Source organism: Enhydra lutris, unplaced genomic scaffold (genome assembly GCF_002288905.1).
Source record: "Enhydra lutris kenyoni isolate GAN:26980312 unplaced genomic scaffold, ASM228890v2 scaffoldscaffold1, whole genome shotgun sequence".
Lineage (NCBI taxonomy): Eukaryota > Metazoa > Chordata > Mammalia > Carnivora > Mustelidae > Enhydra > Enhydra lutris.
The window spans coordinates 58,566,985-58,582,243 of NW_019154085.1; the positions used below are offsets into that span (position 1 = coordinate 58,566,985).

The 15,259-nt window shown below is 36.5% G+C and overlaps 1 protein-coding gene across 12 annotated transcripts in view; it reads left to right on the top strand.

Moving 5' to 3' along the window:
* The window catches only part of LOC111152126 (TRAF family member associated NFKB activator), an 85,895-nt gene that overhangs the window by 22,606 nt on the left and 48,030 nt on the right, over positions 1–15,259 (top strand). For all 12 annotated transcript variants that reach the window (XM_022510474.1, XM_022510804.1, XM_022510725.1 and 9 more), the window contains one exon: positions 8,257–8,404. In XM_022510474.1, coding sequence (XP_022366182.1) covers positions 8,306–8,404 — 99 coding nt within the window. In that variant the 5' untranslated portion in view covers positions 8,257–8,305. The remainder of the gene's footprint in view (positions 1–8,256; positions 8,405–15,259) is intronic.

A 15,259-nucleotide genomic window follows, 5' to 3' on the forward strand; every position in this document is an offset into this window, starting at 1 on the left:
CTGCTTGGTAGAAGAGCTGTGGTCACACTTAAATCTTTCTCAAAATGAACGTCAGTGCAAATGCCATTAATGGAATCTCTTCCATTAATAGAGGAAACACTCGTATAGACTCATGAGTTGTGGAAATTTCAGGGAACCAAGACCATTAGAGTGCTATTGCTCTGGGCCATCTGTCAAAATATCAAAATACCTCCTTTTTTCTTTCTTTAAGAACATCTACCTTAGCAACTGCTATTTTTGTTTCCAAATTGTATATACTTCTTCTGGGACGATTCAAAAAGCAGATCACTGTGGAACAAAAAGACACGATAAAAAGTCTGTTTCCCTGCCTTGGTGCATATTTCTATAGTGTTATACAGAGTACAGTGCTTTTCCAGTTATGAATTGACACTTTATGGCAGTGATTCTAAATTTGTCTCACATCTGCTCTTCCCTTTTTTCCCCTTAACCGCCCGCCCTCCCAAATTATCCAAAAAGTCTTAGACCGGGTTTGCTGATCTGTTTATTTAAACCACCGTGGATGATTCTCTTGACCCATGTAGGACAGTATGTTCTAACCCAAACATCCTAAACTGGGGCAGATGAGGGAACTGAGGTCTACAGAAAGGTTAAATGACTTCAATCTCACCTGTCAACAAGCATGTGTTCTATACTCCCATTTATCTTCAGTTGACTAGGCTTTTTAATTTGATTTCTAATGTTCAAGTTGTCTTAATAAGAAGAAATTAGGGGCGCCTGGGTGGCTCAGTGGGTTAAGCCGCTGCCTTCAGCTCAGGTCATGATCTCAGGGTCCTGGGATCGAGCCCCGCATCAGGCTCTCTGCTCAGCGGGGAGCCTGCTTCCTCCTCTCTCTCTGCCTGCCTCTCTGCTGCTTGTGATCTCTGTCTGTCAAATAAATAAATAAAATCTTTAAAAAAAAAATGAAGAAATTAATATATTTTATATAGGATGTGGTCTCAGTTAAAATTTAAGTTTGGGGTCTTTATTTTATAGCATCTTCTTATTTTTTCCAGATACAAAAAGAAGTAAAGAGGGAAAAAAATGAAAATTTTTAATAAACTCTTGGTTCCCCACAGTAGGATAGCACAGCAGGTGTTAAAGATTTACTAGATCTGCATATTCACATTTAAGAAAAACTGGCTTTGAAAAGAGTGGAAATTCAGTCAGTTTGGGCACAGATGCAGGTTTGAGAGGTTGGTTTGTCAGGGTACCCAGGGATTTGGAAGTCCTGTCTTTAGGGGTATTCAACAACTGGAGTAAGATTGTGTTTAATGGAATTATATCTGGTTTTAAACTTTTATCATACTAAACATTTAAAATCACACCCTAAACATCTTGGGAATGACTGGAAATAGAGATTTGGAAATCTCTGAAACCTTATTTATTTTCTCATTGGAGTTCTCACAATTACTTCTAATAAAGCAAGTTGTGACTTGCAAACATTTGCCCAACAGCCTTGAGGTGTCCTCAGGGAAATTAAAAGCGGGGGTATGAAGAGGCAGGGAGTCCCGTGCCAATGGTTAAGAGCACAGAGTACAGCTTTATAATTATGTAAGCTTTTGCCTATTCCCATTTATCATTGGTAATATTCTCAAAACTAAATGACCACCCAGCAATTTAAACAGTGATTTAAGAGAAAATAGGCCTTATTGTGAAAAGGTTCCCTATCTGTCTCCTAAAGTTTTATATCTTCATAGAAGAGCTCTTTCCTTTTATAGTGGTTTGGTTTTGTTCTGAGAAAGTAAATGACTCAGAGATGCTGGAGGGGTCCCTAATCTGTTAACTCGTGATATTTTATTTTTTTATTTTTTAAAGATTCTATTTTTTATTTGAGAGAACACGAGAGAAAGCGCAGAAGCAGAGAGTGTATAAGCAGGATGGAGTGGCAGAAGGAGAGGAAGAAAAGCAGGCTCACTGCTCAGTGGGAAGCCTGACTTGGGCCTCAGTCTTTGGATCCCGGGATCATGATCTGAACTGAAGGCAGGTGCTTAACCAACTGAGCCACCCAGGTGCCCTAACTCATGAGATTTTAACTACTTCATCAAAAGCAACTTTTCCTTTTATGAATCTTGTGCAGCCTGTGACATCTCATACATTACTGTGTTCTGTTTAGGGGGACTTTTTTAAGATTATTGAAAAAAAATTTTTTTTCAGACTCTTTTGGTTAAGACCAAAAGATAGGTACAAACTATCCTACTCCTGTGAAAGATCATTAGTAATGCTACTTGTCATAAATGGGGCAGAGTAGAAGGGAGGAGATTTCAAAAAGATCACGCATTCAGACACTTTACCGGGAGTTATTTTTCCTGTTATTTAGCAGCATGTAAGCATTTGCAGAACACAGCATTAGATAACGTTCCTAGTTTTTTGCCTAACAGTGTCTTTCCATAAGATAACAGACTTCTGCTAAAAGGCCCGTTTTATGCATTCACTAGTTTATTATTTACCTTCAGACATTGTCCAGATGATAAGTGGCCCTATCCTCTCTTTTGCTTACTATTTGAAAGGAAAAGAGTATACATCTCGTGACATGAGGTGATGCAATAATGAGCATTGCTTCTTTCTCCACTTTTCTTTTAAAAAATGTTTTTTTTTGTAAAAAGATTTGGGCTTGGTTGACTGTCCAAGGACTTAACCAGCATCAGAGGACATTCAAAACCGGTTTTTAGGAATAGGAATATAAACAGGAGGGAAGCCATACTTAATATTTATTTATTCCTCTAGATTTAGGAATATAAACAGGAGGGAATATAATAGGAATATAATAGGAATATAAACAGGAAGGAAGCCATATTAATAGGATACATTATATCCTATTATATTTTATATTATATATTCGTGTCAAGGACCCAGACATCATTCTTGTTCCCTCATCCCCTTGTCCTTCCACCATCCCTGAAGTGTTTTCCTCACTATGGTGTTTTAAGTGACTCACCACAGCATCCCATCCAGTTGGGGAAGGGAAAAAAGTGATGAGCTCCTCTTGGAAGTTGAAGTTACTTGCCAATGACCAGAACATAGTCATCTGACGATACCAGTTAAAAGTTAGAAATAATAGAAGAGAAGAGGATAAATACTGAGGAACAGATAACATATATACTTCATATATGGTTTCATTTAATCTTCATAATAACACTGCAAACTATTTATCAAAAGAAAAGGAATACTCAGAGAAGCCAAGTAAATGGCTAGAAAATTGCAGATATGGGATCTGAATCCCAAGCCCTAACTTTGTTCATTCTATGTAGTTGTGTTAGGAAGACATACATAAATGTTATTAAATAAATAGAGTCATCTTCACAGTGTTATTGCACATATTTTTATATCACACATTTTCACAGTGTCATATCATCTCTTTAATTCCAGGACACCCTGTATAACTTTTACTCCATGCTTCTCACCATCTTGAAATTAAATGCCATATCAGCTGGTTTGTAACCAAGGCCTAGTTTATAGTACAGTTTAACAAAATGACTACTACTTTTAAAGCTGGTATATGAGGAAAAGTATATTGCTATATTAACCAAGCAATAGCTTCAGTCCTCTGTATTTGTTTGGAAATGCTATATAATCATAAAGTTGAGGGAGGTTATATCATTTAGCCTGTTCATTTTTTTTTTTTTAAGATTTTATTTATTTATTTGACAGAGAGAGATCACAAGCAGGCAGAGAGGCAGGCAGAGAGAGAGGAGGAAGCAGGCTCCCCGCCGAGCAGAGAGCCCTATGCGGGGCTCGATCCCAGGACCCTGAGATCATGACCTGAGCCGAAGGCAGCGGCTTAACCCACTGAGCCACCCAGGCGCCCCTAGCACCTTCATTTTAAAAGAAAGGAAAATTGAGTTCTATTGAAGATACAAGATTTATCCTTTATTTCATTCTCACTGCTGTGCTTTTCAAGTATCATGGGAGGAGCACTAGCATAATCAGTCATTTCTGTAAATAACCATCATTGTTATGCTGAAGAATTGTCTTAGGTTTAAGAGTAGCATGATCAGAAAAATGAAGGGGCGCCTGGGTGGCTCAGTTGGTGAAGTGCCTGACTCTTGATTTCTGCTCAGGTTGGCTTAGGTCATGATCTTGGGATCCTGAGATCAAGCCCCATGTGGGAGCTTCTCACTGAGGCACAGAGTCTGCTTGATATTTTCTCTCTCTCTCTCTCTCTCTCTCTCTCTCTGTCTCTGCACCCCCCAATACATGTGCATGCTCTCGGTCTCTCTCAAGTAAATATTTAAAAAAAAGAAGAAAAATCAAGCTGAACAATGCATAAAGAAATGCTTATTCTAGCCTTTTTTCATGAAGAATGGATATTATCTAACACTAAAAACATCTTTGTAGCCCTTGGGAACCTGCTGTAGAAAGGATGACTGCTATTTGATCAATAAAAGGAATGGGTGAGATCATTCCTATCCATAATTCAAAACCTAGTGCAAATGTTACCTACTTCTCAAAGCCTTTCCTAAACCTCAAAAATAGATGTGACCACTTTCCCAATTCTGTAGCCTTTGGATACCTCAGGGTATGTGTGTGTGTGTGTATTTTAAATTACAGCTAATGGTGCTTTTGTGAGGATAGGTTTCGTATTTTTTTCGTTCTCATTGTCAGTGGTGCCCAGTACAGGCTTTGTTTGTACTTGGAAATGTTTTATCAAATGAACATATCCACCATGGCATCCTGGGAGAATACTTTGCAGTTGCCTTTATTTTATTTTATTTCAAGATTTATTTATTTGACATTTGACAGACTAGCAAGAGAGAGAACACAACGGGCGGGTGGGGGGACAGTTGGGAGAGAGAGAAGCAGGCTCGATCCCAGGATTCTGTGATCATCACCAGAGCCAGAGGCAAACACTTAACAACTGAGCCACTCAGGCGTCCCTGCAGTTGTCTTTAATAAACTGTTTTTGAATAAAGAATTTCAAAGCTGTAGTCCCAGTTCCCTTGCTTATTGCTTTGTAGCTCTAGGCAAGTCATTTAATGCCCCTGCGCCCTTATCAGTCAAATGGGATGTGAATTAAAAAAACAAAGAATTGGGGCACCTGGGTGGCTCAGTGGGTTAAGCCGCTGCCTTCGGCTCAGGTCATGATCTCAGAGTCCTGGGATCGAGCCCCGCATCGGGCTCTCTGCTCTCTAGGGGAGCCTGCTTCCTCCTCTCTCTCTGCCTGCCTCTCTGCCTGCTTGTGATCTCTCTGTCAAATAAAAAAAAAAAATCTTAAAAAAAAAAAAAAAAACAAAAAAAAAACAAAGAATTGGTGAAAGAACTTTGTAAAAGGAACATAACTCTGAGGTGGTACTCTCTGAAGCTCCTTGCCATACCCCACAAAAGTGCCTTACACGTAACAAGTAAACATAAACTTTATTTTTGCTAATTGATTTGAATAGTAATGGGATCCGTCTTACTAACATCTAAGTTTGGTCCTAGCAGTTGGCAAACCTTTGTTGGAGCTGGGAAACTTTACAAAGGGAAGATAAAGTTATCTCCCTTGCATAGGCTACCTCTCCTACCCTAGAACAGTTTAATTACTGAACCAAGGAATTAATGAAAGAGGAAGCAGCATGCTGCCCAGGGATTTTCTTGGTGCTTCCTCCTGGGTTGGGCACACAGTAGACCTTGGGAGGAGGCAGAACAGGAACTTGTCCTTCATTTTCCTTCTCACAGGAAACACACTGGGGTGGGGTGATGGGGGAGGAACTACTGCCCGAGGGTCAGATGTGGGTGGGTAGGGACTATCCTGGCTTCAGGAGGATTGCCCTGGGTAGGTGGGGGTGCTTTGCATTCTGCTTGCCCAGATACCTTCTGGGGTATCAGTGACTTAATCTTCTCCTCCAGTGGTGGAAGGAAGCCAGCAGATCAGACCGAGAATAAAGATACTACCATGGAAGGCTTTCCTGAAAATGTACTTAGAGAGTGTTTCCAAGACAGAAGTTGCCTTAGCTTGGATCTCCTGGGTTTAAGCAATGAGATTTGGGTTTGAGCATGTTTACTATAAATAAAACCATTTCCCTGGAGCCTGGCAAGTTTTGCAGCAGGCATACCAAAATGTAATTGAAATGTGACTGCCTCTTAAATTGTGAAATTAATTTTACACTTAACAAATCCTTAAAAAAAAAAAATAGAGGAACAAGTGGCTTTAAAGTTCAGAGTGTTAATATTTGAAATCTGTCCAATTTAATTAGTTGGGTCCCAGCAACTGTTTCCTTTTTCTCTGGTCAGTGTCACTGATCTAACACCCAGTTCTCTTATTGGATGTGAGATAGAAATTAAATGTATCATTTATTTAGTTGTATTGACCTGAATCATATCTCTCCAGCTTACATTCTTATTTCAGGAAATAGGATGCATCCGTGTGGAATTTATTCAGTAACTCTTCTTAGTGACATTTGTGTGATCTAATTCAAGGACCTGAAGTGAAGCATCCACATGATTTACTTGCATATGATGCAGCTATTTTTAGTACTGCATTTACATTTTAAAAAAAAAGAATGCACCTTTTTGATGGAACAGACATGCATTTTTTAGACTCACAGACTCAAGAACTGTTAAACAAAGAAGTTTCTTCGAAATCAAGTCCAAACATATTTTTTGTATTGGAGAGAAAGAAACTTGGGTCAGAAAGATTTAGTGGCCCTGTATCAGGGTCACAGAGTCATTCAGTGATAGAACAAAATAAGAAGTTAGATGGGTTTTCAACTCAAGGTCTTACTTGTCTCTAATTTTAAAATATAGGTGTGTTTTATGTTGACAGTTGTCATTTTGTGCAGCTTTTTAAGACAGTGATAGGTAACTTAGCCACGTAGTTCTTAAACCTCTCATTTCTGCATTAGCATTTTACACTGTATTACTGTCCTGATAGTTGCCTGTCCTTAATTTCTTTGCCTGCTTGTATACCTATTTTTAATCTTGCATATATTTTTATAAGCTGCCTTAAATCCTTTGAATGATAGAAAGTTATACTATTTGTGTGCAAACACAAGTATGGAATTAGATAATGATGATTGTACAACATAGTGAATATACAAAAAGCCACAGAAATGTACACTTTAATATGGTGAATTTTATGTCACATGAATTGTATTTTAATGTAAAACACTACAATTTTTTAAAAAGCTTTGTGTACCCAAAATGAAAGGACAGATGAAAGATTAGAGACTGTGATTATGAAGGATTTCCAATCATAAAGAAGTGAAATAATTTGGTTCCCCCAAACCCCACATGACTGATAGAGAACTTTATTTATTCTGTGGCTTTCGGAAGATTAAGAGAAGGGTCCTGTGGTGTGGTTTTTACAGCTGGACAGGAAAAATCAGAATCATTACATGGCCCTCTGCTCCGAGCCAAGGAATGTGGTTAGAAATGTTATGCAAATTGAGATGATAAAATCAAATTACCTCCACTCTGTAAAGCACCTGTAGTTCAGAAACAGCAGGGAGGTTGGAAAACTAATAGGGAGTGTGGGTAGGACTGAAGGGATGTGATTTTTCTTTTTTAATGTATAATCCAACAGCAACTCTCCCTAGATTTTGTGCTAAAATAAGAGCATTTTCACACATTTTAATTGCTCTGCGATAACAACAGTGTGAACTCCATCCACAAACATTTAATATCTATTTAATTTTGCTCTAATTTCAGTGTAGCAAGAATTCACCTTGTAAGTGGGAATAACTGTCCGTTTAGTAAAAAGAAATCCCTTCCCACATTGCTAATCCTGTTGTGCATTTCTATAATAAAATAGTAATAACAAATGGCCTTTCATATTTCTCCATTTTAAGGTTACATTTTTAGATTACTATTTTCAAAGTAGCCTCTTTTTGAACTGAAACCCCACTTGCATCTTGAACATCAGTAAAGAATATTAAAAATTGAAGAAGTTAATGTGTCTTAAGATTTCTAATCAGGGGTGCCTGGGTGGCTCAGTGGGTTAAAGACTGCCTTCGGCTCAGGTCATGATCCCAGGATCCTGGGATCGCCCCCGCAGCGGGCTCTCTGCTCAGCAGGGAGCCTGCTTCTCTGTCTCTCTCTACCTGCCTCTCTGTCTACTTGTGATCTCCTGTCTGTCAAATAAATAAATAAAAATCTTAAAAAAAAAAAAAGATTTCTAATCAGGATTTTAGATGAGACTTATTTGCCTTTTATAAACTTTTATAGTACTTGGGGCTATAATGTTCATGATGAACTGTATTGAACTGTCTATAAGATGCATTTTAGAAATGAGATTTGTATAATTTAATAGCTATCTAAATTGTTCTTATTATTTTCCAGACCTGTCATATACTCCATCCTTTATAGTGATGCTACAGAACAGAGAGGAATGGATAAAAATATTGGTGAGCAACTCAATAAAGCTTACGAAGCCTTTCGACAGGCATGTATGGATAGAGATTCTGCAGTGAAAGAACTACAGCAAAAGGTATATGGTTTTGGTTTTGAAGGTTCTTATTTGTCTTGGTAAACGGAAATTTGAGAATCTTTTGCAAGTGGAAAATACCTTATTTATTAGAAACTTTCTTGAACTATAATAACTAAAACACAGAGATATATATTGATGGAATTTAAGATTCTTATTTGTTGTTTTTTTTATAAATTGTGACCCAAGAAAAGAGTTGATAAAGAGCATTATCCTCCATAAATAATTTTAAATTTTCAGTTTCAAAAGAGGGTAAATTAGAAGAAAGTTATTTATGCATAAATGTAGTTTAGTAGTTCCCAGGCAGATGTCTGTTACTGATCCATGATTAGGTCATCACTGATCTGCAGCAAAATGAGAAAAATAAGAATGTAGTAAACTTCTTGTAATGCTAAAATTCTGTTCTTTATTCTCATACTATACTTCCATACTATCAGATTGTAGGGCAGAATTTTATTAACAAACACTATTGTGAGATGATAATGAAAGTGTTTTTGTTTGCTTGTTTAATGCCACTATTTAGGAGTGTTTGGGGGGTCCCCCGATACCATAAAACATATCCTGTGTTGTCTAGAGGGACTCATAGGACTTAGCATACAGTAACACTCATAGCTAAGATTTATTACAGTGACGTGATAAGACACACAGCCAGGTCATTAATGTACAACATCAGGCAGACTCTAGAGGGATCCACATGCAGGCCTCCTATGCTCTTTCCCTCCTGTGAGGGGTCACACAGAGTGTACCCTACCTCCAGCTTCAAAAACTTAGTCACACATATACATCCCTTCTACATAGGGAACTCCATTTGAGACTCAAGAATTTGGGGGTTTTATTAAGAGCTGGTCACATAGATAGCCTGTGTCAGCCAAAATTTCAGACTCTCAGAAGAAAAGTAGGTCTTCACCATAAATCTCATGGTACAGTCTAATTAAGCTGGCGCAGCAGTCAACTTTATTACTTTTATCAGCTTTAAAACAAGTCAAGTTTCCAGATGCCAGCCAAGGGCCAACCTTGCAATAGTTTCAACAGGCAGTTGAAAGTGGAGATCTTAAATTGGTTACCTCATTTAAGAAACAGTTTTATTAGCCTTAAAATTCTGAAGTCTAAGAAATATGCTGGCCATGCAATTCTTAGTTTCTTCCATAAATATAGGAACTGCACAATTCTCTTCATCCTTTCTACTTGACACATCTGTAAAACTAGATGTTATATATACTTCCTTGTATTTCTCAAAAATCATTATTATTTGTGATTTTCCTGTTCATTTACAAAAGATTACTTCCAGTTATATGGGTAGACTTACGGACTAGGTCTTCCTTAGTGGTACGTAGGAGAAATGGGCATAACAATAACAGGGAGTTTTCCAAAATTATTGAAGTTCAGAATTTGGATTTCTTTGCCTTTCTAGCTCAGGTATAAGGCATAATCACTTTTTTAAAAACAACATACAAAATCCCAACTTTTATTCTTATTTTCCCGTTAGGTTCAGTAAGAAACTTCAACAATCTTATACTTGTTCTAGGAAAGTTAAGAAACAGAGTTAGGGAAGAGGAGTACTGAGATATTCTTATGTTGAAGCAGAAACAGAAATTTCTCTAACTGCTCCTCTGCCTTCACTGGTAAGCAACCAGAAACTTGTGATTTAACCTTTTAACTGCCATGGGAGAAGCCTTTGCTTGCATCAGCAATTATCCAAAGGAGGTTAAAGGGTTTTGGTTTTTTTTTTTAAGTATTTGTCAAGTACTCAGGAATAAAAGAAAACATGCATTCTCTCTTTCTTATATACTAAACTCCAACTATCCTGATTTATTTAAGAAAAATCAATGTGTGCATGCTGTATACTGGGCCTTTGATGAGGTTTTGAGGATGCTGAAACAAAATATAGTTTACGCCCTTAAGGAACTTTCCTTTAATAAGGATACGTTCCAATAAGAAGATAAAAAGGAAGATTCATAGTTATGACCACAGTATACTAAGTGTTACAGTGGAGGTCTGTGAGGGATAACAAATAACCACAAGGAAGAGGTACCTAAATCAGTCTGGGAGAATCAGCTCATAAGCTCACTCTCAAGCCCAATGCTTGTGCTAAGATTAGGAGTTGGGTAGATGAGGAAGAAGAGTCCTGAAAGCAGGGGGATCAGTATATATAATAAAAACACAAAAGTAAGGGAATATATGGTACATTCCATGTACAATAAGGTGATTCTATGGCTCCAACAAGAACAGTAGAGCAGTACAGGAAAAGCAGCTGTGAAGGTAGATTAGGGCCCTATCATGAGGAATGTGACTAAGTAGTTTATACTGTATTCTTATTCAGTCCAAATTTACTGAAGGATTAATATATATGCTTTAAAAAAGTCTTCCTGGCATTGGGACATAAATAAATATATATACACACATATATATATGTGTATATATATATAAAACATGTATAATTATATATAAATATCTATTAATATATATGTTAGATAGTTGGCCCTTGAACAATACACAGGGGTTAGGGGTGCTGACCCCCCACATAGAGATCTACATGTAACTTTTGATTCTCTAAAAACGTAACTACTAATAGTCTGCTGTTGACTGGAAGCCCTACCAATACATAAACGATTCATTAACACATATTTTGTATGTTATATGTATTATATACCATATTCTTACAATAAAGTAAGCTACAGAAAAGAAAATGTTACTAAGAAAATTATAAGGAAGAAAAGTACATTTATATATAGTAACGTACTGTATTTATTAGAAAAATATCCACATATAAGTGGACCCAGGCTGTTCAAGGGTCAACTGTATATATATTATACATCAGTGTAAAAAAAAAAAAATAAATGGCACTCGTTTCAAGCAGTTAACATGAGAACTTAAATTAAGCATTAGGGATGAATTAAGAAAGAGATCTAAGATTATTTAGGAAATAGAATGGAAACCAGGTGCCACCTGAATGCAGGCCACTTCTGAGTGTGATAACATAAATTCTAGGATGATACCCAGGTAACTAGAATAGAAAACTAGATTGATAGTGGTGTTGATGACTAAAAGAATCAGTAGAGAAGATAGAGATTTATAGATGGGGAAATAAAATGCATAATTAGGTTTTAGTTACCAGGTTTAGTTACCTGTGGAACATGCAGATGAAATTGTCCAATGGATGATTGCAAATTCGGATCCGGAAGCCTTTATTATAGCCTTGAAAAAAATAGCATTTCCAGGTTCGAGTGTATAGAGCAAAGGAGTATTTGTAGGATAAGAGTGTGAGAGGAAGGAAATAAGGCCAACCAGTTGGTTATTGGAGAGTCAAAACTAGGTTAAAGAATTGACTATGAAACAAGAGGAGAAATGTCTATTCCTCTGAGAACTGGAAGGAACAAGAAAAAAAATATAGATGTACACAAAGATAAGTTTACAGATTGGAAATGGTGGTGGCAGGAAATTAGCAGGATTATCACCTATCATTTATATGTGGAATCTAAAGAAGTCAAACCTATTAAAAAACAGTAAAATGGTGGTTACCAGGTGTTAGGAGGTAGGGATAAGTCTGATGGTTTTTAAGGGTATAAACTTATAACAAGTTGTGAATAAGCCATAGACATCTAATGCACAATATAATAAATATAGACAATAATATTGTGCTGTAATTCTATAATGTGATAAATAGTGCTACAGGGGCAATTATATTACAATATGTAAATGTATCAAAGTACCCACTGTACACCTTAAATGTATACAATGTTACATGTCAAATTTATTCAATAAAAAAAAGAAGGGTTGTAATGTAAGAGACTATTTTTATTTATATTTATATTTTCTATGAGATACAAGGTGGGGTCATCTGAGTGAAGTGATTTTAGGATATTCTGTGGTAGTAAAGAGTTGAAACAATTTCAGTTAACAAATGACAGAAGAAAAGTGTTGCATCCAACATTTACCATGAATTTTTGGTGGTATCAATCAATCCATGTTTGTTGGTCATTTTTTTCAGCAGCTTTCTTGGTATAGAAGTAGAATGAGCAGACGGCCAAATCTAGGATTAGGAGGTTGCAGAGTTAAGAATAGAAGCATGGTTAGGTGGCTAGAAAGTGGGTACAAAAGCAATTGAAATCGTGTGCTTTGAAATACAAACTAACATCAGAAAGAAGTTAATCTAGGAGTCTAATAGGCTAAGAACAAAAAGAGGGTTTATGTCTGAGGTCTCCGTGAAGAGAGAGAAGAGATACAGAAGGAGTAGAATAATGTGAGAGGTCTATTAGTAATAGACTATTACTAATGAGTTTTTGAATTGATGTTTAGAAAATTCATAATGTTGTCATGAAAGTGGATAGCCGGAGTGGGATTGAGAAATTCAAGAAACTCTCATTAGAGCACTTCATCTAAAGTGGTGATAAGATTAGGAGTATTTGGAGAGACTGTGTGAAAGGAAGAGCCAAGGGGCACCTGAGTAGCTCAGATGGTTAAGCGTTTGCCTTGGGCTGGGGTCGTGATCTGAGTCCTGGGATCAAGCCCCACATCGGGCTCCCTGCTCAGCAGAGAGTCTACTTCTACCTCTCGCTCTGACCCTCCTCCCTGCTTGTGCACGCTTGTGTGAGTACTTTCTCTCAAATAAGTAAAATAGCTTTTTTTTAAAAAAGGGAAGAGCCATACTTTTTGAATGTGATAGAATGACTGATATATTGTAGGATAAACAGTTTTAAGGAAAGGCTGGTATAATTGAATTCTTTGTGGATGGCCTTTTGCTTGAATTTAAAGGACTACTGGTTCAGAAGTAGCAATGATGAGGCAAGATAGTGCTTATCTTTTTGTTCTCCCACTTTCTATACCATCCATAGCCCAAAAACCCTGTGGTTTGATGTAGACTACTTCATATGAGGGGACTACGGAGGCATCTGTATCCTCAGAAGACAATGTAATCATTCCCACTTTAAAGCAAGATACCAGTCTTTTTGAAATTCAGATTTATTAGCCATTACATTCTCTATAGTATAATGAAATAGGAGTTGTGACAGGAAGTTTTGTACTTTGATCTCATTCATTATGTTTTTTTAAATTAACTTTTTTCTAAAATGTTATTCCAAAAAGACCTGTATCCTTTTGACATTTCTTGGGATTTTATTTTATGAAACATTTATTGTTTTTTGAATTATAGAATCAGATATGCCACGTGTAAATCATTAATTTGTTCTAATCTAACTACTCCCAGAAATGAAATTGAACTGTAAAGTAAAACAAGCTAGAATCTTTAGTAGTAAATGATACAGACAAGCTCTCAATCTTACAGTATGAAAATTAGAGCAAAGGCTCTGAGTGGTGATTTTGGTAAAGGAAATTACTACTTGATTTGGAAATTTTTTTTTTTAAGGGTGAGTCTGTTTCTTGATTCTTTATTCTGTTTTACTGATCTCTGTGTTTATCTCTCTTCCAATACCATTGTCTTCCATTACTTTTATACACACTGTAAATTTTTTTAAAGATTTTACTTATTTATTTTGGGAGTGAAGGGCAGAAGGAAAGGCAGAGAAAGTCTTTTTTTTTTTTTTTTTTAAGAGACTTTTATTTATTTATTTTTTAAAATTTTATTTATTCACTTGACGGAGAGAGACATAGCAAGAGAGGGAGCACAAGCAGGGGGAGTGGGAGAGGCAAAGCAGGCTTCCTGTGGAGCAGGAAGCTCCATGTGGGGCTCGATTCCAGAACCCTGGGATCATGACTTGAGCCAAAGGCTGACGCTTAACAGCTGAGCCGCCCAGGTGCCCCTGATTTGGAAATTTTGAATTCAAATGTAAGATTAGTCAGGGGAGCTGATCGGCAGGCAGTCATTTAAAAGTTCCGAACAAAGAATGCCTAGTACCCAGTGGCTTCATGGTAAATTCTGCCCAACATTCAAAGAGGGACTACCCAGTAGTCTTTCTCATACTCTTCCAAAAAATTGAACAAGATGGAACATTTCTTAATGTACTCTGTGAGGTCGTCATGACCCTCATACAGAACCCATACACAGACATTGCAAGAAAACTGCAGACCAATTATTTTTTATGAATATCAATGCAAAAATCCTCAACAAAATGATAGGAAACCAAATTCAACAGCATATTAAAAGGATTATACACCTTGACCAAGTGAGATTTATTCCTGTAATGCAAAAATGTTTCGGCATAAAAAACCAGTCAATGGAGTACACCACTTTAACAGAATGAAGGAAGGGGAACCACATGATCATTTCAGTTGATACAGAAGAAGCAGTTGACAAAATTCAGACCCTTTTAAAACCTTTTAAAAACACTCAACAAATCAGGAATAGAAGGAAATATTTCAACATTCCTACCCAGAGCGATTAGGCAAGAAAGACAATATCCAGATTGGAAAGTTATATATAAAATGATGTCTATGTAGAAAACCTCTTAAAGATTCCATCAAAACCTGTTAGAACGAATAAATTCAGCAGAATTGTAGGATACAAAATCAACACACAAAAATTAGGATTTTCTATACATTAACACTTAACAATCTGAAAAAAATTAAGAAAATTCCATTTGCAGTATCATCAAAATAAATAATATACTTTATATAGTATAATTAATATACTTAATATAGTATATATTGATATACTTAATAAACTTAGCCAAGTAGGTGACAGACTTACACACTGAAAATTACAAAACACTGCTGAAAAAATAAAGACATCAACAAATTGTAGAAAATTTTGTGTTCATGGATTGGATTTTCCTTTCACCATATACAAAAATTAACTCAAACCAGAACCTAGTGTAAGAGCTAATATTATAAAACTCTTAGAAGAAATCATAGGGAGAAAGTTTCTTGACATTGGATTTAGCAGTGATTTCTTGTATATGACAA